This window comes from Acinonyx jubatus, chromosome D2 (genome assembly GCF_027475565.1).
Source record: "Acinonyx jubatus isolate Ajub_Pintada_27869175 chromosome D2, VMU_Ajub_asm_v1.0, whole genome shotgun sequence".
Lineage (NCBI taxonomy): Eukaryota > Metazoa > Chordata > Mammalia > Carnivora > Felidae > Acinonyx > Acinonyx jubatus.
In genome coordinates, this window is record NC_069393.1 from 15476117 (window position 1) to 15503774 (window position 27658).

Sequence of the window (27658 nt, forward strand, 5' to 3'; positions counted from 1 at the left end):
GAAGAGAATACATATTCTTTCAAAAAAGATCCCTGAGTACAGTACTAGAGAAACAGAACTATTGTCATGAAAGTTCTTTCTTCTTCTTCCTCTTTTTTTTTTTTTTTTTTTTCTGGACTGGCTGAATATAAAGCAGTATCTCTTCCCTACTTCACAGCCCCTGTCCATATATTCTGTTACCCCTGTAATTAGAGTCAACACCTTCTGCTGTTAAGCTTATCCTTTAAGGTAATGACACAATCCTCTTGAGTTTTCTAATAAAGGGACCCTGAGACGGCTTATATTATCAAGATACAGATGATGTTTTCTCACACCAACTACATTACACAATGTGCCAAATCTGAGTTATGTTGTGAGTTAACCAATTGTTGAAAAGGATTGAGACTTCTGAGTAATATTTTTGGTGATTGTGAGAATCATAGTTACATAGGTCATTTTGTGTATGGTGTGGAAGGCCTCCAAGAATTTGCTTATCTCAGAAAGTAGCTAAGTTGGGGCACTGGGTGGCTCAGTGGGTTATGCATCCAACTCTTGCTTTTGGCTCAGGTCATGATCTCATGGTTCATAGGATCAAGCCCCATGTTGGGCTCTGCATTGACAGCACAGAGCCACAGAGCCTGCTTGGGATTCTCTTTCTCCCTCTCTCTCTGTCCCTTTACTGCTCACTCTCTCTCTTAAAATAAATAAATAAACTTAAATAAAATAAAAATGTTTAAAAATAAAAGAAAGTTGCTAAGTTGTTGGCATGTTTTGAATTTAAAACCCACTAATATCTGTCCATAGATTCCCATCTATAGCTAATGTTCATCTCTCAGGATGACAGGCAATGATGAGAAAGACAGATGTGCTCCTGTACTCCTGTACTTATGGGGCTCATAACTGGGACGAGGGGGACAAAAGGTCCACAGATAAACACAACCGCCTACTGACATTTCTGATAAAAGCTCTAAAGAAGCATGGGCACTAGCACATGAACGTGCTAGAACCAGATGACACAGTTTCAGGATTATAGTCAACTGGACTTTCCACCTCACTGCGCAGGCATTTACACATCAAGATGTGCCTTGAACATGTCCCCTGCTACACAGATCATAGCGACTGTGTTACTGGTCAAGTCTGATCTGGTGCATCGTTTGGGTACGAAAGTGACAAGCTAAAACGTAACGTGTGTGTCAAGATTATGGATACTTTATCTTCCTCTCAAGGGGATAAAAGTAGACATGTATCATTATGAAGTGACATAAATTAAAGATATCAATTTAAACAAAAGACCTTGCTAATTTTTGGTTAAAAAAAACTTTCTTGAAGTATGTACATATTTATTTGGGTGGGGGGGTGGAGAGACCCAGTTAGCACGTGTTTTCATGAAAATTTTCCTCTCAAATTGGCCAATGACACAGATGACAGCAGAATTACTTTACAAGTCCAGGCACTGACATCCCCAGGTGTACAAATGATGACTATGTCAGCACTGTAGCAAACCAGAGGTGAAGTTTGCCATCTTTCCCACCTGCCTGAAAGCAAGGACGAGGAGAACGAAACATCAACTAACATCTCTGTGCCTGACATTGGCTAAGCGCTTTCATTCTTCATTAAACCCAAACACCAAGCCAGCGAAATGGTCTTGTTATTCTTACATGGAAATGAGGTTGAAAGAAGTCAAGTAAGGGCAGTACAGTATCATTTTTCCTGGTTAAACACAGATGCCAACCCCTAGTGACATTCGTCAATAGCTTTGAAGGACTCGGGCTGTGTGCCAACCCTAATTGCCCTCAGGAAGGACATGACTTAATGACATCTATTAACAAATGAATTAATTGATTTGTTTGTTCATGTACTAGGCTCCTTTCCAAATATGATTTGAGGTAGTATGTGACTTATTTAAATAGAGTGGGGATTCCAAAATGTGAAAGGCATTTCCGCTTTGTGATGTCCTTTTATCTACTAAATTTGACTGTGAAAGGCTCAGTAAATATTAGTATGAGCTAGTACTGGCATAGCCATTTATTCAGCACATACAGAGCAATATGGTGACACAGTGACAACCTGAACCGGGCATTTTTTCCCTAGATGATGGGAACATGACAGCCCCCCCACCAAAAAAAATCCTGTCATGATGGTGTTGACATTAGATTTTTTTTACATTTATAAAAAACATTTATATATGTTTACATATATATGTTTACATATAAAAAACATTTATATATGACAGAGTGGGTCTAACTAATGTGGCAGAGTAAATGTAAATTTATCTCAAGAAAATAGAACCCTGAGATTTCAATTACCTTCTTTATTACTCAGTTCATTTTTACTTATGACTTACATTCTTATAGTGAGCATTAAACACAATATGTTTTCACTTAATGATGATAAAAATATAATTAATTACTACAGAAGGTAACTGCAGGTCTGTATGAAAGATGTTCCAAACTTGCAAACATAGGGAATTTCAACGAGACTATAATGGGCCAAAATAATTAAGTTCTTAATAGCAGGGGATATCTTGATTCAGTAATTTTTCTTATATACATAATTATCAAGAAATTACTTATTCAGACCCACATAATTTTCTTCGTAATAATGGGAATCACATTAAATCAGGGAATACTAAACCTGTTATTACCATTACACACAAACATGAAGTAATTTGTTTTCAAGTATACCCAGATTCTTCCCCCTGATGTGGTTTCCAAACTTCTTTTTCCCCATGTCTTTGAAAGCAACTAATATGATGTATTTTGTAATGGTATAATTCTCAAAACCTCCCAAGTATCATTTGGCATTAGGGACTACTGTAAAGGGGTTTGGGTCGTGTTTGGCAATCATAATGGTTTTTTTAGTGGATCTGACTGAACGCTAAGGTATCCTTGAAAGACCCTGGGAAACTCTCCAAGTGTGGTTTTTCCCTCCCTCTCCCCTCCCCTCCCTTTCACACCTGTAGTGACTGCAAGTGTTGACGACATAGTGAGTCCACACTTGCACAGCCAACTTCCTTGTGCCAGATGTCATGACCTGATAGAGGTCAGGTAGCGCACACAGTTCAGTTTCTACGGACGCGGCATTAACATAACTACTGAAGACACTGAGCAGTAGTTATTTACCTCTGTATCTTCGGGAAAACATGTTTTTCAAAGGTAAACATGTCTCAATCCCTTACAGACATCCAATAAATAACACATTCCTTGTCAAATGTTTTCACTCAGATACATTTTGAAATTTATAAAAGTAACGGCACACATTCAGCTTTCCTCACAGAAGCCAACTCATAAAAACAAAGGAACTTAAAAGTAGGGACGAATCTGAATGGGAGCTAATAACTAGTGATCCTGTCCCCTCTGTTTGAAAATCCTACTTTTCTAGGGGCGCCTGGGTGGCGCAGTCGGTTAAGCGTCCGACTTCAGCCAGGTCTCGATCTCGCGGTCCGTGGGTTTGAGCCCCGCGTCGGGCTCTGGGCTGATGGCTCGGAGCCTGGAGCCTGTTTCCGATTCTGTGTCTCCCTCTCTCTCTGCCTCTCCCCCATTCATGCTCTGTCTCTCTCTGTCCCAAAAATAAATAAAAAACGTTGAAAAAAAAAATTAAAAAAAAAAAGAAAATCCTACTTTTCTTGGGATGAGACAAGAAATCTTGGCACTATCTTCATGGTCTAGCCGAACCCACAGAGTCTGACTTGGGTTTACTGCTCCAGACTCCTGACAAAAGTATTTTCTTTTGGTTTTTGATCATTATTTTTCTTCCTCTGACTTTAGGGCCTAATTCTGTCATGTCACCTTCCAGTGGAAATGCCTCTTTCTCTTCCAGACTTCAACTTGCAGCCACTTTTTCCAGAAACTTCCTTGACTTTCCATACAAAATCAGGCTCCCTTCTGTCTAATTTCATAGCACTATAAAGATTTACTTTTCAGAGATTTATGGTCTGTCATTTCTATTTATTTGATTTTTAACTCTGAATTTGAAATTCTTAGGCTAGGAAACATGACCGTTTTAATCTTTAATACCTAATGCAGTACTCTTAATTAACAACGGATACATACGTGTAATAAATATTAAAGAATTTCTATTTTGTTTGGAACATAAGGACAGAGATTTAAGTTAAATATAATCCACAGTTTATGAAACATTGCCGTCAGTGGATCAATAGGCATATTTGCTTCTCATTTATTTTTTTAATATTTATTTATTTATTTTGAGAAAAAGAGAGAAAGAATCCCAAGCAGGCTCTGCTCGGTCAGCACAGAGCCTGACACGGGGCTCGATCTTAAGAACCTGTGGGATCCTGACCGGGGAGCCCAAACAAAGAGTCAGATGCTCAACCCACTAAGCCACCCAGGTGCCTCTACTTAGCATTTCTTTACATCTTTTATCCTCATACCTTACTCCTACAATCTTCCTCAACCATCTCAATGAATTTAAAGAGAACCTTAACTGAACAGTTGTGGTACATCTTACTATTGTTCAGTAAATATCCACTCCTTTTTTCCTCCACTTCCAGGCCCATTGATTCTGGGTTGGGCTGTGGGACTTGCTTTGGTCAATGGACCCAAGACAGACAAACAGCCAGTGGCCTGACCTGTGGCCATGTCAGTTGGGCAAATTCCCTTGTGGTTTCATCGTCACTGGGAACAGGGCAGGCTAGCTTCGGCAAAGATCCCTGACAGAAGACTCATGTGGGACAGATTTGAGGCCAACCTTCAGCCGGAGAGCAAGGTTGGTCAACCCCTAGCTGCCTTGGAGATCTATGAGTAAGAATATAAATCTTTGATATAATGAATTAGTAACAATTTGGTACTGTTTACTCTGCAGCATTTTTGGGGAAGACCTAATTGTTGCATACTGTGTGCAGTTTTACTTTTTTTTTAAAAAGCCTTTATATAATGGCATTATTTTCTTTTTCTTACTACTTTCACGGAGTATTATGTTCTCACATTTCATTCTCGGTGCTGTGTGCTCATAAAATCCTGCAGTGCTAGAAGTTCTGAAGATACATCACACTTAATAATGACCATGGCTGTATGGGACTCTCTCTGAAGTGCTAGTCCCCCGTGTGGCTGAAATTCCTGATCCTGAGATTCCCCTGAATGCTTTGGGTTTCTCTGACTCTGTGGCAAGTCTGCTTGGAGCAGGGGAGAGAACGGGGGTGAGGGCCCTCCATTATCATGCTGGGAGAGCCAGGTTTAAAGCCAGACACACCATCTCATGCGCCCGGAGCACTGGCCAGCTCAAACAGAACCCTGAGTTCAGAGGGCTCACCTCAGGCACATGCACTGCAAAAAGACCCCCAGAAGAGATCAGGCTGGGAAGAAGCTGTCACAGAGGCCCGCTCCTTCTCCGCTGCCCCGTACCTTACGCATCCCCCGGCCCATGCTTGGCTGACCCGACCTGTGACCTTTACAGGCTTTCCCGGAGTGCAGGTGAAAAGAAAAGAGAGAAGGTAGCAGAATATAAACAGTAAATACAGAAGGCAAGTATCAGAGATGCAAAGCCTGAAAAAGACCAGGGAAAGACAACAACAATGGCAGATAATATTTGCTGAATATTCACTGTATGGCACCAATTGTTCCCCACAAATGCTATCATATAATCCTCATACCAATCCAACAGAGTAAGTACTATTTTTTTATTCTTTTTAAAAATTTGTTTATTTATTTTGAGAGAGAGAGAGTGTGCACATGAGTGGGGGAGGGGCAGACAGAGGACACCCCCCCACCCCCTGCCCCCAGCAGGCTCCATGCTGTCAGCAAAGACCCTCACTCGGGGCTCTGAGTCACACAAATAGTCTCACAAATAGTGAGATCATGACCTGAACTGAATGCAAGAGTCAGACAATTAATGAACTGAGCCACTCAGGTACCACATAAGTACTGTTTTTTTTAATGCTATTTATTTATTTTGAAAGAGAGCAAGTGGAGGAGGGACGGAGAGAGAGGGAGAGAGAAAGGATCCCAAGGAAGCTTCATGGTCAGAGCAGAGCCCAACGTGGGGCTTGATTTCATGAACTGTGAAATCATGACCTGAGCCAAAATCAAGATTTGGATGCTTAAAGGACTGAGCCACCCAGGCGTCCCAGTACTTTTATTTATTTATTTATTTATTTATTTATTTACTTACTTACTTACTTACTTACTTACTTACTTACTTAACTTACTTATATTGTGGTAAGAACACTTAATATGAGATATACTTTTTAAAAATATTTTTAAGTGTACTATACAGTAGTGATGACTATAAGTTCAATGTTGTACGGCAGGTCTCTAGAACAACAATGACAACCAAATAAATAATCTGGTTAAAAAAAATGGGCAAAGAACTTGGATAAAGATTTCTCCAAAGAAGACATACGGATGGCTCACAGACACATGAAAAGATGCTCACCATCACTCATCGTTATGGAGATGTCAATCAAAACCACAATGAGACGTCACCTCACACATGTTAAGATGGCTATTATCAAAACAATCCAATAGAGAACAAATGTCACCAGAGAGCTAATGTGAACCCTCGTACGTTATTGCTAGGATTGTAAACCAGTGCAGCCACTATGGAAAACAGTATGGCGGTCCCTCAAAAAATTGAAAAGAGAACTACCTTATGACCCTGCAATCCTATTTATAGGTGTACACCCAGAAGAATTGAAATCAGGAACTCAAAGAGATACCTATAGAGACTCTATGCCAGTGTGTGGCTTAGCTCTGAGGGTATCGACATCACAAACCCAGATCATGTGAAGCCAAGATACTCTTCCAGACGATCTCTTCCCATTTCCTCTGGCCAGAACTTTACAATAAAACACATGATTTAAGCCACGACGGAGGCCTATAGGAACGCCGTAGAAGCCTTGCTATATTTCAGTCAATTCCCTTGGAAACCTCTTGCTGATGCATACTGGGATCCTAACCGCATGAGGTTTATTCTCATACAAGAAAAATGGTGTAAATCACGGCTGTATCACTGAGTGACACATATTTAAAGGCCAAAACACCCCCTAAGCTTCACAGATGCTGCCATTTACAACAAAAGAAAAATGCCCCTTTAGTCCTAGAAATATGGCAGGTTTTAATTAGAAGAGCAATATTTACATCTGAAACAGTTAAATCTAATATTGATCTCAAGTAATGCTAACAACGTAATTGTTCTTGAAAGGAATCAATAAGCCACAGAAAGAAAATGACACAGATTCTTAAAACATTAGATAAGCCTTTTCCAGACATTAATCATATATAAACTTTCTCATAAAACCTTCCCTTTTGTACTCATTTACACTCTCAAATCTAATTATAGCTCATTGTCATTTTAGAGATCAAGTCCCAACTGTCTCTCTGTGTGTTTTCTTTCTAATTAAGTATTCGAGACCAGAGAGACACAGGTTGAGGCTACATCATCTCAATTTTCACAAGCTGACATGCTTTGCAAAAACAGCTTTTGATAACTATTCCCTGACAGCTTTGATGTGAAGGGAAAAAACCAGTGAGCTGTGTGCACTCTCCCACATGCTCAAGGGTCAGCCAATGTGGTTGGTAGGCACTGAGCTTTGACAGAGTCTTTGCTAATTTAAAATGCTGGCAATAATCTAAGTCAGTATAACATGACAACACAAGCCAGGATGTGGTGAGTGAGGAAAATCAGATCTGTAGACACATCAATGGAAAATAATACTGAACACCGTGTTATACGGAGGCAAAAATATAATCTCAAACTCCTAGTCTTGAATGGTTTTAACTTTTTCCCACAGGGCAATCATGGATAGAGGTAAGTGTTACTTTGGTTCTACTGTGAGACCCAAGGGGTAAACATTTTGAGAAGATAACCACCATTACTTGGCATTATTTGGTGACATCTTGTCAATTCAATAAAACACAAAGTATGCATTGCAGAAAAGAAAACCCGGCCATCTTTTTTTACTCTCTAGAGACCAAAGACACTTGAATGATTGGGAAGAATGTTAAAGCCACTTGTGAAAACACTTTAAAAATAGTTCCCCAGGCAGGGTGTCTGAACTCTGAATGGCCAGGAAACCTCTCAAAATCTCAGCAGAGGGGAAAAAGTACCCTACACTTGCAATTATTGGCCCTTTAAAAAATTCTTTCTTTTTTTTAAGCTTATTTATGTATTTTGAGAGAGAGAGAGAGCAAACGAGCACCGGGAATGGGGGCAGTGAGAGAGAGGGAGAGAGAGACTCCCAAGCAGGCTCTGCAATGTCAGCACAGAGGTCGACATGAGGCTCGAACTCACAAACCATAAGTTCATGACCTGAGCTGAAGTCGGATGCTTAACTGACTGAGCCACCCAGGCGCACCAAAATTATTTCTGACCAAAAAAACATAGTGAGAACACTCAACTGATTTTTAAAGCCAATTACTATTGAGAACTTTCAAGATTTCTCTTATGGAGCATATTTATTTCCCAAGTGAATATCCAAATTCGGAAAAAGAAGTCTTCGACATCTCAGTAATTCTCACACCAGTATAAGCAAACAAGAAAGTTGGTCACAGTTGCTAATATTGAACACGTTCCCAATCACTACTTTACTTTAAAAAGGAATCTAATAAATTCCTGAAATGCATGAAGTGGAAAGAGTACTATCACAATGAGGAAAAAAAAATCCTCTGTGGGCTCCTCATGCTTTCTTGGAAATAGTAATAATGTAAACTTCATTTATTTATGCCAACTTTTCTGCGTCCACATGTTCGCAAGGGACATTACTCCGTCAGGCACTCGCCCTGCCTGCAAAGAGAACCCCTGTGTCCCAGGGTCTGGCTTGCAGCTTTGGAAAGAATAAAATATGCAAATGGAAATTACACTTGCAGTTTTGTTTTGTCAAAGTCTGGAGTGAGAAGTCTCTGGTGAGCACAAAGAAAAGGTTAGCAATTTTTAATATCCAAAATGATCAGTCATTCCCTACTCATCTCTCTGGTGAACTACATAATGCCAAAGCTGTCACAAAAATAAGGCAGAAAATAAAGCCCTAACAGCTTTAATTCAGTGGGAAAAAAACAAAAAACAAAAAGCAACCTTCCCTCTAGAGCACTCTACTTCTGCACAATATGCATTTTATAATTCTTAAATGATATTCAGCAGCAATGCTCTCTCTGGCTCTAAGACCTTACCCAGTTTCTCCATCTGATACCTCAAAGGATTTTGTTGTTGCTATTTTCTAGGTGAAAACGGGTGGTTCTCACTTCATTCAGAAGACATATGGTGGCTTGAAGAAGAGGTGGCCAGCCTCTCGAGGTGAAAATGATTACCTCTGAGTTGTAGCAATGCCCAGTATAGAAGTGGTGCCTGGCATTGCACACGGCACCCGCCTTAACCTCACAGCCCTCAGACGGCCAGACTGGGGCTTGCGGATATGCACACGGGTCCCCAAGATCACAAATAACTCATTTCCCGAATACCCGTCACACATTGTCAGTTCTAAGAACACAGAAATAACTGTGAATTTTTTCATTTATTCAATTATTTAACAAACGTTTCCTAACAGACCACTAGGTTTCAAGCATTGAGTTGGACACAGGAATGCAAACTGGAATTAAGGTTTGATTCCCGTCCCCAAAGACTTCAGCTCCTAGTTTGGAAAGGAGACCATTATATATCCACACGTTTCTCCATAGATACTTATACATGGAGCCCTGAATGGTATCTTCTAATCAGTAAATGTTTATGATAGCAACCAAGTGGAAATTGCTTAACAAGCTCATCCAAAAAATATTTATTCTGTACTTATGGCACCAACGTAAAATAATAAAAAGAAAAATCAACGATACTATTTTTGAAAATTGCGCAATATAATATTTATCTTCTGAGATTTTTCACGGAATTGAGCCTTTATTTCTGGTTGGTGCTGGTGCAGCCCAATGGTGACCATGCTAGTTTAAGGGTTCTGCCTTGCAGCAATGATGGGGAAACTCAGTGATGAATGCTGGGTAGGCCAAAGATGGCTGGTGGGTCAAGGATCAGCACGGAGTCTGATAACCTGTCAGAATGGCTAAAATCAACAACACAAGAAACAACAGGTGCTGACAAGGATGTGGAGAAAAAGGAACCGTTGTGCACTGTTGGTGGGACTACAAACTGGTGCAGCCACTGAGGAAAACAGTATGGAGATTCCTAAAAGGTTAAAAATAGAACTACCATATCATCCAGTAATCACACTATTGGGTATTTACCCCCCAAATACAAAAACATTAATTCAAAGGGATACATGTAACTCTATGTTTATTACAGCATTATTTATAATAGCCCAATTATGGAAACATCACAAGTGTCTATCAATAGATGAATGGGTAAAGAAGATGTAGTATGTGTGTGTGTGTCTGTGTGTTTATACACAATGGAATATTACTCAGCCATAAAAAAGAATGACATCGGGGCGCCTGGGTGGCTCAGTAGGTTAAGCGGCTGACTTCGGCTCAGGTCATGATCTCGCGGTCCGTGAGTTCGAGCCCCGTGTCAGGCTCTGTGCTGACACCTCAGAGCCTGGAGCCTGTTTCAGATTCTGTGTCTCCCTCTCTCTGACCCTCCCCCGTTCATGCTCTGTCTCTCTCTGTCTCAAAAATAAATAAACATTAAAAAAAAAGAATGACATCTTGCCATTTGCCATGACATGGTTGGAACTAGAGAGTATTCAGCTAAGCAAAATAAGTCAGAAAAATACAAGTACCATATGATTTTATTCATATATGAAACTTAAGAAACAAAACAAATGAACAAAGGAAAAATACAGGAGAGAGAGAAAGAGAGAGAGAAACCCAAAACAGATTTTTAACTCTAGAGAACACACTGATGGTCACCAGAGAGGACGTTGGGGGGATGGGGGTAACAGGGGATGGGGGTTAAGGAGGGTACTTGTTGTGATGAGCCCTGAATAATGTATGGAAGTGTAGAATCACTATATTTTACACCTGAAACTAACATAATTCCAGATGTTAACTATACTGAAATTAAAATAAAGACCTTAATAAAAAAGCCTGAGTCTAATAAAATACATATTCACTAACTGAAATAAATATGCTCAGTATCTCAACTGAATGACTGGCATCTGCCTCTCACCTACTGACAAGCCAGCGTTAGGTATAAAATGTTAAGAGGTACTACTGGGGATGCAAATCTAAGACCTTCTTAGAAGAAGTATGGAACCTGAGCCTGCTGTGTTTCCATGAAAGAGCTTCCGGGTGCAAAAAACAGGGCCTTCTCTCTGGATAGCTTAGATAAGTGATGGCATTTATTTATAGAACAGATAACAGACCAAGACAACTCCTGTGACATCAGTGGGGTGACCTGAATGTCAAACCAGGGACCACAGTGGCAGGTCCCAACGGTGAAATGAGGATTTTGCCGTCCATGCTAAGATGGTGAGGTCTGTCCCACTGAGGTGATGAGTACAGCTACATTAGTCTTCATCTTAATTCCATTAATCATAACACTGCCTTAAATTCTGTGCTAATATGAATTTCTTAGAAATATGAGCATTTTAAGATGCTGTGCTTTTTATACTCATTTAGTACAGCATGTTATAATTTCTATATGCAGTTATGTTCTTCCTGTATGACTGTCAGGTCAGGAGAGCAAAAACTGGTTAGCACAATAATCAGTCTAGGCTTGATGTTCTAAACACAAGTCTTGAATAGAATTGAATGTGTATTCCTAATTTCTAAATATTTTCTGCCTCTGAAAGTTTACGTAAAAAGCAGAAAAAGAACCGATGTCACATTCAGCATCTGTACTGTGTGTGCTCACATCTATGAAATTTCGCCTACCATATTTCCCAAAATCAGTAAATCAGTTTCAAAGACATTTTAACACACTCAAGAAAAGGAGCTTCTGAGTGAAAGGTCATTGCTTTCATGTTAACATTATTATTTTTCAAGACCTTATAGTCACAAAAGACTTTATATGGCCTGTCACAGTTGAAGCTGAAAAATGTTATGACTGCCATTCACCTTTTCTTAAATAAATACCATTATACAAATAGTATTTATATAAGCAATATAAAGCAGAACTTCTAAATCACTTATATAAATCTGGTCTTCTATTTTCTTACTTTTCTATAATGGCTTATTAGATATTTCTATTATTTTTCTAGAATATATCAGCCACTGACTAATAGTGGTAGCTCACTCAAAGTAAAAGATTTAAAGTCTTCATCATTTGGCTATTATGAGAATAAGTAATTAATTTTTATAGAGCACTCAAACTATTTATAGAAAGCATTTTTATGTAGGTACTATTATTTCTATATGCTACTTTTAAGACAGTAAAATGATAACATCAAGGAACATGTACCTCACTTCTGCTATAATAAGGTTTTCATTGAAAACCCTCTATTTCGGAAGGCAATTTGGGATATCTCAAAAGAGGTAAAATTCTAGATAAAAAAGAAGGTATTAGATATGTTCTAAAAGAAATATTAATATTTCAATTTTACTCGAATTAACACATTCAATATAAGTATTGTGTCACCTGTTGATCTAGAGTTTGTTACCAGCACAGTCATATATGAATAACATGGAAAATACATTGGGATCGAACCCAACTGAACTTAGCTTCCACTGTTGTAAATACACAACCCTAATGATGCTGATTCCAAACCCAGAGAATTCTTTCCACATATATTTATTACTAGTGCTAAACTGGTGAATCATAAATTTTGAACTCCAGAAAAACAAAAAGCACAATAATCCACAATAATCATTTGCAATATGGTGTGTACCTGTGGGTGCAACAGGCGAGAGCACGCAAAATGCCTGAGAACAGGGTGGAGCTCAACTTTTATGCTGTCCCAGAACCTGTGTCATTTGTGAGCGTGCAAGGTTTTCTTCACTACAGCTCAGAGTATTAATTAACGTCTTCTACTTACAGGAGGGTCTGCGTCTTCAGCATAAACCGTGGTGATAGGTGTGCCCTTGACAGCATCCGGAGCCACCATCCCTTTGTAGATTCGTTTACTAAATACTGGAGGATAATCATTCATATCCTGTAAAACACAATGAAGGGTTTAGAGCCTCCCCTGAAACCAGGTTAGGGACACAGTTACTAGACTGGCCCCGTCTCTTCCTATCACGCAATCCATTAGCCACTGTCAACCTTCCACCTCCTCAATTCCATTACTGTTCCCGCACAACGGTGCCCCAAAGGAACCTGGCAGAGCTCCTGTACAATATTAATGGGCGTGGGTATCAGGTGAAGGCCATTTGACTCGGGCAAGCAGTCTGAAATTCTGCCTTCTGGAGACGGGGGTAATGCTCGAAATGTTAGCCAAAGATACTTCCAGTGGTATGAGGTGATTTTGAACTTTGAAAACAAGGACAGGCAAATTTGATACAAAGTGCCATTCTCTGGAACAGGTGACATTTTTGTTGGTTTTGTGGTTGCTCCTTTAAAAAAACACAAGTCTTTAATGTGTCTATGGCAACTGAAAATTCCTCATATACTTAGCAAAATGATATGATGAGCACGTCTCTGAAATACAAACTGAGATTGCCTTGGATGTGGTCTTCCATTTTTACTGAAGTAAGAGGATTAAGGAATGTTTTCCCTGTAGTACCCTATAAGAACAGCACATAGAATTAGATGTTCCTATAGACAGAAAGCAATGGTAATTTCCTGAAGGTTTTTTCAAACTAATTTCTAGCTGTCCTTTTTCTGTCTACAATTCGGTGATATGAGTACATTCTTATTCATGCAGGGTCACTCATTAAACAAAATTTATCAAGTTCCTCCACTTTTACGACTCAAGGCTAGGCACTGGGGATACTGTGGTGATGCACAAAACTAATGGCCCTGACTTCACGTTACCGAACTGCCATTGGACAGGTAAAGACTGATTCTGTGGCTAGGTAGTGACTTTGCCTAAATTAATCTACTTATTTCGCACAGCCAGATTACTAAGTGTGGTCCCTTGAGAGCTGACCCTTTTGTTTCCTCACCATGTTATCTTTTATGGAGGACTGCATATCATTTTTTCTTCAAAAATAATGCTTATTAAGACGGATGATTTGTATTTCTTAAATTTACTTATTTAGAATAATTACACCCTGCATTGTTCTGGGTACTTTGGGTGAGACACAGTTGAACCTAAAGCTCAATGTGTTAATTATCTTACTCCCCAAGTCATCTTCTTCTCACTTGCTGTTAAAAACGAAAGAAGAAAACTGTCATACATAGTCTTTCGTATCTGCTGTGATACAACAATTTCCCTGCACAATGTCAATTGGAAACTCACTAATTAACTGATTATAAACACCTCTCTTTGCAAAGAGGTCGGGATAATTATCTTTTAAAATCAAATGGAGCCTTGTTTTTCTGTTCACAGTAGAGTTGACTTCTGAGTTGTAAATAGGAAAAACATGCAGACTTTAATAAGGGATAAGAGATTTTCAGCAGTAAGCAAAAGTAAAAATATCATTTCCTCTGCTTCACAGATAGTATCCACAACTGTCCATGGACAACAACAACAAAAGGCTTCCTTTATAAATTATGACCTTTAGAATCTGAACAAGAACATGAGTCTGAGAGCACTCAGTCTTGGTAATGAGGGTGGTGTGGGTATTGATCTTGAGTTTCTAGGTGGGGGGGGGTAAATATGTAAAACATTTGCATGAACACTTTCCCCTTCTCTCTTCAAGAGTTCCAATTAATTTAACGAGTGCATCTTGAACTAACGGGGTGGAAATGAATCCTTCTGCAACCCTTAGTTGTAACTCCTGGAGGTCAGAAGGAGCCCAACACCAGTATTTTTTTCCATGAGTTCCCAAACCCACTGGGAGTCACATTTACTGAGTGACATGAATTCAATATGTTCCTATAAATTGTCTTCTTTTTTTTTCATCTCAAAGGACACTTCAAACCTTAATGGTACAAGATGCTTTTGGATAATTTGATTCTTCAGGGGGAAAAAAGAGGGATATGGTTTTCCAGTTATGTCATATAGCTGCTAACAGCACTGAGTACGGTGACCCCCCCCCCTTTCCTTTTTTTCTGGAAAAGTATTCACTAGACTCACCTCTGAAGGCGGAGTGGATTTTTTTTTATAATCTGGCCTCAAACTGATTAGGCAGAAACCCAAGGCGGTAAATAAACTGAAGGCCTTTAAAAGACGGGCTCCTCTCCTACTTCAGTTTGCTGGCCTTTGACAGGGTGAGCAAGAAATCAATACGGCTACTATAGCAGCATTTCTTTTTATAGCACACTGTACACATTTTGGGGTTACAATCTTCTATTGTAGCTAAGACGTTCTTGCACAATGAATGATTTCAGATGAGAAAATTTATTGAAATGCAATGCCAACAAGCCTAATCAATAGTTCATTATATTTATGCTCCAGGGATGTCTGACGCAGAATGTACATAAATCTGCTTCTGTGCAAATACTCTGTTACGCAGCAAATTAAGGACAAGTTCCACTCTTCAAAGACAACCTCTTTTCTCTTGCCCATTTTCCACTAGAGGGTAGTATTGGCAAAAAAGAAGCAGACCTTCCTTCTGTCTTCTTGTTAACAGTTTTAAGACCCGGAACAGTGTGTGCTCTGGGGTTACAGTTCTTGTGGGTCTGGACGAAATTACTGCTCATGTTTCTAAAGAGTATTCTGAATGTTGACACAGTTCTCATCGAGAACAACTCTATGACCTTCTTAGGAAAAAAAAATGCACTTGTCACTTTATAATTTGTTTCCATATATCGAACAAATAAAACTGCACCTGAAGCAAGCTAGAAAGAAGAAACTATGAGTTCCATTTATTTATTTTCTAAATGAAAGCCTAAAATAATCACAGAAACCCTTTACACGTTGGCGGACCACAGCATAGATTAAGGAATCTTTTTAAATGAGCATCCCAGGAAAACAGGAACTTGTTGGGAGAGTGCAAATTAATGACGGGTTTGCTACGAAAAAGTAAAGAAAGAGATGACAAAAAAAGTCTTGATTTTCTGGAATCATGGGTAAGAACTGTTCTCCGTAAGAGATTTTTCCAGATAGAAGAGTACTAAATGTATATATTCCAATCATCTTTTTATTTTTTTTAACTTTATTTTTCTCAAAGTTATTTGTTTCTTTGTTTTTGTTTTTTTGATAAAGAGAGAGAGCATGAGCAGGGGAGGGGCAGAGAGAGAGAGAGAGAGAGAGAGGGAGAGAGAGAGAATCCCAAGCAGGCTCTGCACTGTCAGCACAGAGTCCAAGGTGGGGCTTGAACTCATGAACCGTGAGATCATGACCTGAGCCAAAGTTGGATGCTCAATGGATTGAGCCACCCAGGTGCCCTTGACCATCTTTTTGAAAAGGATGAAAAGATAGCAGATGACAGACGTCGGCCTCAGCTCCCCCTGCATGCCCCAAAAGGAACAGGGACGGGCCAGGCCAGCCACTGGAAGGGCTCCCCTCCCCGCTGCCGCAGCCCTGCCTGGCTCAGCACTGTGCACCTACAACCGTTTGCTGCCTGCCCCTCCTAAAAGCTGTGGAGCTCAGGAAGCTGACGCCTGTCTTTCTTGGCACAAGGCACGGTTAACTTGTCCTCTGCCCCTTCCGGGTCTGTTGTCCACGGCCGGACACCTTGCGTTTGCTGTTTCTGGGCTTAGCTGCCTTCCATGACTTCCCTCCCTTCTCTTGTGGTTCTGCGCAGAGAACCCATTTCCAGCCAAACAATCTTGTGTTGTTCTGTCCTGTTTTGCAGGGGCTTCTCCTAAACACAAATCGTAAATATACATCATTTTTTCCTCTATTTTTGGGTCAAAACTTGTCCTGGCAGTTTCTGTCCTAGAGGCCTAAGTTGGTTTTCGTTCTGGTTTTATTTCTGAGTATGTGGCTATTCGGGATTCTTGGGGGCCTGCATACCCTGATGCAGATGTAGTGGTGCTCAGTGTCACAAATACTGATGGAGCCCCCCTGGGTGTTAGGCATTACTTTCGTTGTTGGGGACGATACTGCCACCAAGACAGGAGCAGGACCTGCTGGCACTGAGCTGCCGGGTAGGAGCAGACAGCAAAGATGAAAGGATACTGCTGAGTGTCATGACTGTTATGAGAGAGGAAGTACAAGGATGTGACGAAAGTAGGCCATGAGGCGTTGAACTGAACCCAGGATGCGCCTGCTACTTTAGCAAATGCTCCCTCTCTCACGCCCGCCGGCAGGTGGAACCTTCCTTCTAGATGGATGGCTCCAGGAGGGGAGCACAGCCCTGGGCAAGGCTGATGAACCCACAGCTTCAAACTGTAACCCCATTTCCATCTGGCCTCGCAGTTTGGGAATGGTAATGTAGGGAGCAGGGAGCTGATGACGTTTTGAGTTGTTTTCCAAGCCAGCAGGCTCAGGGCAATTGGAAGAATATGTATGTGTATATCCTGAGCTCAAATCTTTGAGCAGATCCCCTCTAACTGTAGCGCCCCGTCCAGGCTTTCTCTGTCTCTGATGTGCACAACAATTACGTGTATGCACAACAATTACTGTGAGTCAGGCATCATGCCAGGTCTGTGAAATTACTCATCTCATTTGTCTAAAATATGTTAGCTATTGGCATTTCTGTTCTATATATAAAGAAGCCCAGGCTTAGAGAGGTCAGGTTGCTCATGGTGATCCAGCTGGTGAAGGACAGACCCATGACTTCGTGCTGGCTTTCCAGACCCTGGAAGAGTCATTCTGAGATTTGGAGGAGAGGAGAAAGGGAGTGGGTCAAGTCGTCAGAAGATTATATATATGTAAGACGATTTGGGTAGGATTTTCATTATAAAAAAATCTACATACAACTTTTTAAAGATCTCTGTTCAAAAGTATTTTACAGTTTAAAATTTCTTATAATACAATAACTCTACTGTTATCTTGGCAGCCTGCTAAGCTTCTAACCATTGCAAAATGCTAATCTATTTCCCTGAATATAAGTTTTATAATTATTTATAAAGTTTGTTTTTGTTTGCTGGTATAAAAAAAAAAAGAGAGCGAGACTTGTATGAGTTGAATTTGTACACTTAAAAAAACAACTTCCTCAATATTTAACCCTAGAGTTATTTTCATTAACACCCAATAAATTTGTCCCCAGATTTCGTTTTTTGGAAAATTAATCCTATCAGAAGCTTTATAAACAAACAAGCAAACAAAAAAATTCCATAATCAGCTATGGAAAATGTGGGAAATTACTTTTTATTTTCTTGATGTTCACATTATGAAGACCCACATGAAGGTCTACCGTGGAGACCTGTTTACTTCTGTGCACAACAGTATTTCCCAAATCCATTTGCCTATGAAATTCTTTGTATATGAGACCCATTACCATCTCGAGCAGCTCATCCTCTAGGAAATACATCCTGAGAGATCCCAAAGACAGCGAAATATTAAAGGCGCACACTCTGTTTGGAACACTCTATGACTTTGGTGAATGAATGAGAGGTTTCAGAGAGTCTATTGAGAATTCTGATGCATTGAGAGTGCCCACAAGGCTGTGGTAGCCAACTCATCAGGATGGAGACAGTAGCCACCTCGAGGGTGGCCAGGCACAGGGGGAGATCATAGCGGTAACTGCTATCAACAGGCTTATCAGCATCTACTGCCCCACAGAGAGGCAGTTCAGATTTGGAGACTTCCGGTAAAAAGGAGAATGAAAGAACCACTGAGGAGTAAGAGTACATAATTGTGTACACAAGGAAGGCACCTCCCTGGGACTCCCACAAAGCACTGGGTGGTATCTGGGGAGCCATGACAGGGACCCACAGAAATAGGAATCATTTCTACTTGTGAGAAACTATTGTTAAGTCTGGGCAAGCACCTTTTTATTTGTTTCCTCTGGTTTGCTTATTTAGAGGAAGTACGTTACATCTGAGTCGTAAAACTCTAGAATAACAGATACTTTAAAAAACCATCTGGCTCTGCCCCATGGCATGCTCTTCCTGATATATCCACATTCTTTAAACTTGGCAGTGAGTATCTTAGAAAGAACACACTAATAAGAATATGATAATGCAGAGTGGAATAAAGGAAAATATCCGAAGGCCATAGTCCAAAACAAGTATTTTCTCCAGTTCAACCAACCCTAAGGGAAAGGTCAGCAGTGGTAAAAAAAATAACGATCACTGGATTAGCATGACCATACCCCCCTAGCTGGTTCATTGAAATCATCCTTTATTCAACTGTCTCCCTCCAGAGAAAGGGAAGGAGGATGCTATAAATCCTGAACTGTGCCAAGGTTCTCATTTGTTTGAGTTCTGGACCATCTCCCGGTCTGTTAAAGCGCGACTCGTCTGAGAGGATGAAAACTAGGACTCTACCAGTGCCGTGACCATGGAGCATCAGCGGCACATCACCAGCCGTCAGGGGTCTGTGGTGTGACAAGTGCCCCTTTGTAACGGGCATTGAGTTTCCATCTGGAAAAGCAATCCCTTCCCTATGATTCTACGGGGACAGGGACATCTATCTTCCTCCTGGAGAGGAAACACCTCTGAAAGATGAAAATGTTAGCCCCATCTTCCAGGGCTCACTGCATCCCCCAGCAGCCTTGGTCCTTGTGGATGTTACTTCACGTCTGGCCCTTCCAGTTCCCCTGCCCTCCTCCCACACCTGCATCTGCAACACAGGCAAACACACTGGAGAGCCAAGTCTCCTGCCCCCACAGAAGGACCGCCTCCCCCTGCCCTCCCCCTGCAGTCATGCCAGCTGAGTTACAATCAGCAGAGGACTTACTTATGTCATCATTCATCCTAGACGAGCCTCCAAAGGCCTTTCAGGGATGCCCAGCATCACAGAGCCAAATCACCTATGCCCACTTTTCTGACTGGTCTTCATCTTTTGGCTCATTATAGAAGACAGACCTTTTCTTTGTGTGTACTTTCTGTATGATAGCACAACTCCATTTGTAAGGGTATATTTTTCTCTGGGTTTTTCACTTTAAACTGTATAGAATTTTAGTTTCATTTTTCAGAGTTTTACTCACATCATCTAATTTAACTACTATGTAGTCCAGTTTTCAGTTATATTCAATCAAGATACAACGAAGAAGGTTGTATATATCAGTGTCCTACAAAAACTTTGCAACAAAAATACATATTAATTGTATGATCACCACTGGTTTTGCTCTGGATCACTCAGAAAGCACTCTGCAGGTATCTGTGATAAAATTCTACTTTTTTTTCTACTATGGACATAACTTTCCTTCCAAGCATCGCTTCAATTTTCCCATCCTCGCTCCAATTTTAAATAAGTTTGATGGAGTAGATATTAAGCATTGGATCTTTTTTCCCCCTTCTTCTTCTTTACCAAAGAAAATTATGTTTCTTCTCATTTTCAAAGAGAGATCTTCATGATGCTTTCCCTGTGGTGACTGTTTTGGGTAGCAATATCTCTTAGCAGATACTATGCAATTATGTCACCGGCAAAAGAGCTTGTCACACTGCAAGTAAAAAAACAATAACAAAAAATCTGTATGCTTCGTAAAGACCTACATTTGTGGAGAAGTGAGAATTGTACTCCATTCTTCCCTTCAAAACAGACAAGCATGATATTTTCCTATGGGCCCCAATATTACTCAATAGAGTTTTAAAGCTTTTTGTGATCATCTGAGACCTGAGTGATCAGAAGAAAGACAGGCGAGTGTCAGCCTGCATTTGGGGAAATGTTCTGCAAATGTTATTATGCTTGCATCACCTTGAAAGAAGAAAGTGGCATTGAAAATGTCTACAATTGAATACTGGTTGGTTAAGTTTTGTTTTTAAAGTATGATAAATCAGAAATAATTTTGTATAGGTGAGGAAGGCCCGACCATGAAAATGTTTGACCTCTCTAAATAAGATAAGGCAATTGAGACAACAAAAATTAGGTCGACGCTCTCCTATTTCTGAAGGAGCGAGTCCCTCGATGAGCAAAACCTTTCCGATGTGAAAGCCAACATGGAAGCCAGAAATGACACCCAAGTGTTAAAACAAAGGAGTGGTCAGGCAGCTTGAGATGCGTGTTTAGAGATGCCAGTCCCAGACAGAGAATGAGACTTACTTAGAACACATCTTGCTTGATTAAATGGTATGTTTGGACCCCATTTGATTCCAATGACTTCTATCAAAAAAAAAAAAATCCAAGCAAATCAATCCAAGCTGAATGCAAAACAGGCAGGTCAGAGTCTGTGATGGTTTAGAACTCTCCATTATTGGGGCACCTGCGGGGCTCAGCCTGACTTGGGCTCAGGCCATGATCTCACGGTTCATGAGTGCGAGCCCTGCATCAGGCTCTGTGCTGACAGCTCAGAGCCTGGAGTCTGCTTCAGATTCTGCATCTGCCCCTTCCCTGCTTGTACTATGTCTCTCAAAAATAAACAAACATTAAAACAAACAAACAAAAAAAGAACTCTCCATTATGAACCACACCCATCTTGAGAGCAGGCCATCCCATCAGGGGAGATGGTCATGAGCAGCAAGTCTTTTCTTCCTTTTTTATTCAAAACAGCCAATAAGTGGCCATTTTGCTATTTTAAATGTTTTTAGTGGTCAATTCCACCAAACCGCAGAGGCAGGCAAGTGTAGACTGGGGTAACGTGGCCCAAACTTTTCACCTGGTTCAGAGTCTTTCTGCCACATGGTTAGTTCACTTAGGTCAGGCTCATGTTGGTCTTCGTTTCTGGGCTTATTGACACATCTTTGTAACCAAAACACTGCCATGGTCCTAAAGTGCTTTTGTAAACAGATCTCTAAATTTCTTAGGCTAAATAAAATAACTTTCTTAGGCTAGAGAGATGCAAAGTGGAAGAAGTAGGCAAAAAGCCATTGTGGATGCCTGAGAAGGAAGGAATTCAAACCTTAATAAAATTCTCCAGAGAGCTTCTGGGCATCTGCGAGTGGAAGGGACACGTGTCCCCTTCCCAGTGTAGTTTAAAAGAGACAGCAGGACCCCAGGGAAGAAATATCACGTGTGCTCCGGCAGATAAGCTAGGTCAAGTGTAAAGAAGGAACAGTGGAATAATTTTTGTGTCTCTCTCTGATCGCAAGATTATCCACCCAGCAACAAAAAGACAGAACCAAGACCCAAAGATTCTTACAGTCAAGAACATTACAGCAATTACCTACATGGTAAATAAGGTCATGCTAATTATATTTTGGCACAGTCTTTAACAATCTTCTATGTTTTCATATCAGTAATTTATTGTCTAAGAAAACCAGTAGTATAGATTCGTTATTGGTTAAACAATCAAACAAAAATTCAAGAAAAGGGATTATTTCTTACTCTACCATTTACACATGGCAGTACCCTACAAAAACGTGCATAGTAAAAAACAAACAAAAAAAACCCAAAACAAAAAAACAAAAATGAACATGTAGAAAAGTTGCCTATGACCTTATGTACTTATGACTTGTGTTCTTTGTAACCTTGTATACGTACAGCCCTCTATGGATAGCACTTTCAAGAACTGGAATCATCCTCAGAACCTAAGTTTCTCTCCCTGTAAGCAAACGTCCATCTGCAGAAAAGCGTCTGTGATGCTTTCCCCTGGGAAAGGGAAGGGATTTCCCCTTCCCTTTGGGAAGGAGCAGAGGAATCTGACAGTGGAGCACAGGGCTCAGGTGACCTTCACATACACTAACAATTGAGAACTGACAAATCCCTCCTCCTGTCTTCTTCTAAAGGTGTTACCTTAGAAATCACTAGAATCCCCAAAGACAAGATACCATGTTCTCTCAAGCAGTCACCTGGCACAGATTGCTACGATGGATGGGATGAGAAATCTGGAACAGCTAACAAAGTCCTCAGTGTCACAGACCCTGAACATGGCTGAGCCACATCCTGACCCCAGTTCCAGCTGATCCCCAAGCTGATTTTGTTCCAGAATCTTGGCTTGTGAACTAAACTAATTAGTTCTTGGGCCTTCGAACTCCTACTTTTTCAGTACCCTTTTTCTTCTTAGAACTTTTAAATTGGAGGATTTGGACGAAGTGATTATTCCTGGTGCTGTCAACTTTGGACTGAATTGTAGTCTGGAGAGACTGTAACTCGACTGAGAATCCAGAACTAAGGGGACATTCAGGCAGCCAGTGTTAAAATTCTTATTTAGAGTTTCATGCAAATGTATCTTCTACACTGTAAACAATGCGGCTTTTCCTCAGGTCTTTCACAGTGATGACCTCCGCTCTGGGTCTGGTACTACCGTGGTGTTAGGAACCGTTGCCCCAGACACTCAGGTGTGCTACAGACTCCGTAGAGAGAATGGAGTAGGCAACCAGGAGTCACCTGTGCTCCCTACCTTCACTATCACTGTGACAGTAGCAATGCCCGGTGGCATCGTTCCATAAATATCGAAGGCCTCCACGAGAAAAGTGATGCTTGCTTCCTGGTCTGGAAATGACTCATAGTCCAAACTCCTTAAGAGGGAGAGTTCTCCTGTAAATGGATGTAGTGCAAAAAAGTGCTTGACTTCTGGGCTTCTGATCCGATAAGACACATTTGCTCCGAGGTCAACATCTTTGGCCTGTAACAAGTCAAGCAGAAAGACGGTCATATCGGCAGTGCTCTCAAACCAGAGGACGACAAGCCTGATGGAGGTCATGTGTCAGTACCTACAACAACACGAATTACATGATGATCAAAAGACGTGTTTTAAAGAAAAGCTTTTTTGTTAAGTAACGTATCAAAAAGAGGAAGGAGAGGGGCGCCTGGGTGGCTCAGTTGGTTAAGCGGCCGACTTCACTCAGGTCACGATCTCGCAGTCCGTGAGTTCGAGCCCCGCGTCGGGCTCTGGGCTGACGGCTCAGAGCCTGGAGCCTGTTTCCGATTCTGTGTCTCCCTCTCTCTCTGCCCCTCCCCCGTTCATGCTCTGTCTCTCTGTCTCAAAAATAAATAAACGTTAAAAAAAATTTTTAAAAATTAAAAAAAAATTAAAAAAAAAGAGGAAGGAGAGAAAGAGAGACAAACAGAGACAGGGAGACAGAGTCCCATGACTCTTTATCATCTTTTTATCTTACTACTAGATTTATTTAACCTGGAAAATCACTAACGAAAAGAATCGTAGCACAGTAAAGAGATGAATATAGTCATAAATTATTATTATTTCCTGCTAATTGCATAACCTTGAAAAATAATATTTTAAATAAGGATTAATTTTTATTGAGTGTTTTTCACACACATAATAGAGTATTAAAGGAGTATAAGGAAACTAAGAAAATAGAAGTACTAATTGCTCCTTACAAAGATCCTATAGTACATTTCTAAAGATCCCTATTATACTCCATTTAATTAACATTTATTGAGTAGTTATTATGCACGAAAGCACGAGATGAGTCAAGACACAAATCCTGCCCTGCAGGTTAATGTCTCCGGGGGGAAAAAACAAGCAAACAAACAAATACTAAAATAGAAGTCACTCAGGGACATGGCAGCTAAAAGGTGTTCAGAACTGGGAATGGTGTGTGCCAGCTGTGGGTCCTGCAGGACTAGCACAGAAGGCAGAGGGTTCTGGTGGAGGCAATGGGATGGGGCGACGGGGAGTGGGGAGATGAGGTGTGACGGAAGGTGCACACAGCCATGCTTGCACCTGCTATGGGAACTTATGTCTTGGCCCCCTGGTCAGTTACTGACACCACGACTAGAAGATACGAGGAAAGCACACATTTTATGGTGTCATTTTCCTAACTAAAATCCTTCTTGTTTCCCATTCTAGTTTGGGTTAACCCCAATCTCCTGAAAACTGGAAGAAGGAGCCATACATTTTCTAGCATCTCTCTGTCTCCTCTCCCCCAGGATTTCAAGAGATTTGTTCCAATGCTTTGAATCTCTCTTCTGCTGACTGAAAAACTGACTTGCTTCTCCATTCACAATGTAGGAAGAAACTATCTAAGTCTCAAGACTAGATTTCTAAACTCTCTGTGATTTCTTAAGCCCCTTGCATTGAGAACCTCTACTGCAATTAGGGTTGGCTTGTCTGTTTGCCACACCCAGCTGAAAACCCCAGGAAGGCATGAAATCTGTCTTATCCACGCTGGCATCGCTCAAGTGCAGCAGAGGATAAATGCATGTAATATACAGTGAAAATACGCTTGATGAATAAATGGATGAATAAATGAATAGATGAACAGAAGAATAAATGGAGAAATAGGGCCCTTTCCCTGGTTGGCACCTGCCTTTTTCAGAATGATTAATGTTTTGGCCTAAATATTTATTGAGTTGAATTATGAAAAAACTGCAAGTTCTTGAAATCCATGCTAACAACATTCAAGTTGTGGATGGCAGGTCAAGGAAGGACTAGATTTTTTCCATCCCCCAAAATATACTTCGTAGACTGTCTGTGTCAGAATTAAAGGGGCGGTTGCTTAAAATGATTTCTGGGCCAACTGAATGTACTGAATCAGAATGTCCAGAGTTTCTGGTAGTATTGTAGCTGAGGACTAAAAAAACAGGCTTGAATGTGGGGACACTGTTAAACAGGACAGTTAGACTTCTGAAGAGCACTGAGAGTAAAAACAATGGGTTCAGCAATATCCCCTTGTGTAAAATATACGGCAAATCTCTACACATGTAAATATGAAAATATTTTTTGAATATATATAGGTATACATGATATGCTGGCATACATGCATATTTGCATATATGAAAATGTGACAATACTTATTTGAATATACACATGCACCTGTACATATGCACACACTGGCATGCATGCATATTTGCATATATGTAAATATGAAAATATTTATTTGATTACATATACATACATAGGTAAATATGCATACACTCTCATGCATGCATATCTGCATATATTTATATATGAAAATATTTATTTGAATATATACATACAAAGATATATATGCACATGGCTGCATATATACATATATACATATTTGCATATATACATACATGAAAACACTTATTTGAATATATATATGGATATATGCATACCCACACATGCGTATTTGCATGTATGAAAATATAAAAATATTTATTGGATATTGTGGGAGTACAAAGATAAATGTCACAGAATACATATAAAAATTTAATCCTGGGTATCCTGGATGTACAAAGTGGGAGATTGTTAACTTCTTCTTTATAGACTACTGTGTTGTCAATTTTTACAATAAATATGTAAAATTAATTTTATAAATTAAAAAAAATATTAACAACTGTTATTTGATTTCTTACAAATGTATCTTTTCTCCTCTTAATTTTTGGTATATCCCTGAAGTAAGGTTGTTAGATAAAATACAATATGTAATATCTGAGAGGCACTTATATTAAACATTTACTCACTGTTTATCTGAAATTGGAATTCAACTTGGTGTGTTGATTTTTTATTTGCTAAATCTGCAACCTGACACTAATGGAGATATTAAAATGTGGAATTCACGAAATTAATGCGTCTTCCACCCACCTCTATCTGAAGGAAGGTGGTCCCGGCTGGCAGGTTCTCTTCTACGATGACAGTATATGTTGAGTTAGTGAACACGGGACTGTTATCATCAATATCCAACACTTTGATGGCCAGCGTCAGGGTTGAGTGACGCGGGTGAACCGCCCCATCGGTTGCCACAACGACAAGTTCGTAGTAGTCCCTGACCTCTCGGTTAAGCTTCACTGCTGTGTAAATACTCCCGTTAGATGTGATGCGAAAGAGATTATTGAAGTTGCCCAGACTGTAGTGCACCTGGCCATTTATTCCCGCATCAGGGTCTGTTGCCTGCATAGAAATTAAAAACAAAGGAATTCACATAGTGTGTTTGTCATGATTTTTTAACATTATATTTTGTTACACTGCCTTGCTAGAAGGGGTAGTTGATACGTTATGGTGTATTTTTAACTGAATATTCTCTCTAAGGAGAAAATTAAAAAAATGATGATGTAATGCAAAAGTCTATAACATGAAAAGAAATATACTATAGTTTCACTAATTTTTCTTCATTCAAAATGACCAGAACATAACTTGATAGTATCATTAGCAATAACATTATGTTATGACAGAAAACTCATATTACAATAATACTGAATTTTTCCTGGACCATCATTTCTTTAATGATTTTGAATTGGAAAATAAGAAACACGTGTCTAGTTTTTAATTAATTTAACATAACCTACTAGATGACAACTTAAGATGCTACATTACTTTTTGTTCAAGCAGTTTATATATTAATTTTCATATATATTTTTTTCAAGCCCTATGTACATGATCTCGTTTAATCCTCACCGTGTTCTTTTAATTTTTGTTTAATATTTATTTATTTTTGTGACAGAGACAGAGCATGAACAGGGGAGGGGCAGAGAGAGAAGGAGACAGAGAATCTGAAACAGGCTCCAGGCTCTGAGCGGTCAGCACAGAGCCCAACGTGGGGCTCGAACCCACGAACCATGAGACCATGACGCTTAACTGACTGAGCCACAATGAGCTGAGCTTAACTGACAGGTGCCCCAATCCTCACCATGTTCTTATGAATAAATATAATTGGCCCCATTTTGCAAATGAGAAGACTGTGGCTTATGGAATGTAATGATCTTGCTTAGAGTTACATAAGAAATCAATGTACAGGGCCCCAGTTCTTAGTACAATGCCTCACGTATAAAACTACTTAATAAATACCTGTGGGATTAATGAAGGTTAGAACAAATGAACACATAAAACTAAGATTTAAAATTAAATCAGCCCCCAAATCCAAATGGGAGTAAAAGTGTAGTAATTGTAAAGCACCCGCAAAGGACTCTTCTTTGAAATTACAATACAATCTCCAAATG

The 27658-nt window shown here is 40.0% G+C and overlaps 1 protein-coding gene across 14 annotated transcripts in view; it reads right to left on the bottom strand.

Moving 5' to 3' along the window:
* The window catches only part of PCDH15 (protocadherin related 15), a 926293-nt gene that overhangs the window by 179026 nt on the left and 719609 nt on the right, over nucleotides 1-27658 (bottom strand). For all 14 annotated transcript variants that reach the window (XM_053207164.1, XM_053207165.1, XM_053207167.1 and 11 more), the window contains 3 exons: nucleotides 26307-26612; nucleotides 23193-23417; nucleotides 12851-12967 (listed from right to left, as the gene is read on the bottom strand). In XM_053207164.1, the coding sequence (XP_053063139.1) occupies nucleotides 12851-12967; nucleotides 23193-23417; nucleotides 26307-26612 (648 nt within the window). The remainder of the gene's footprint in view (nucleotides 1-12850; nucleotides 12968-23192; nucleotides 23418-26306; nucleotides 26613-27658) is intronic.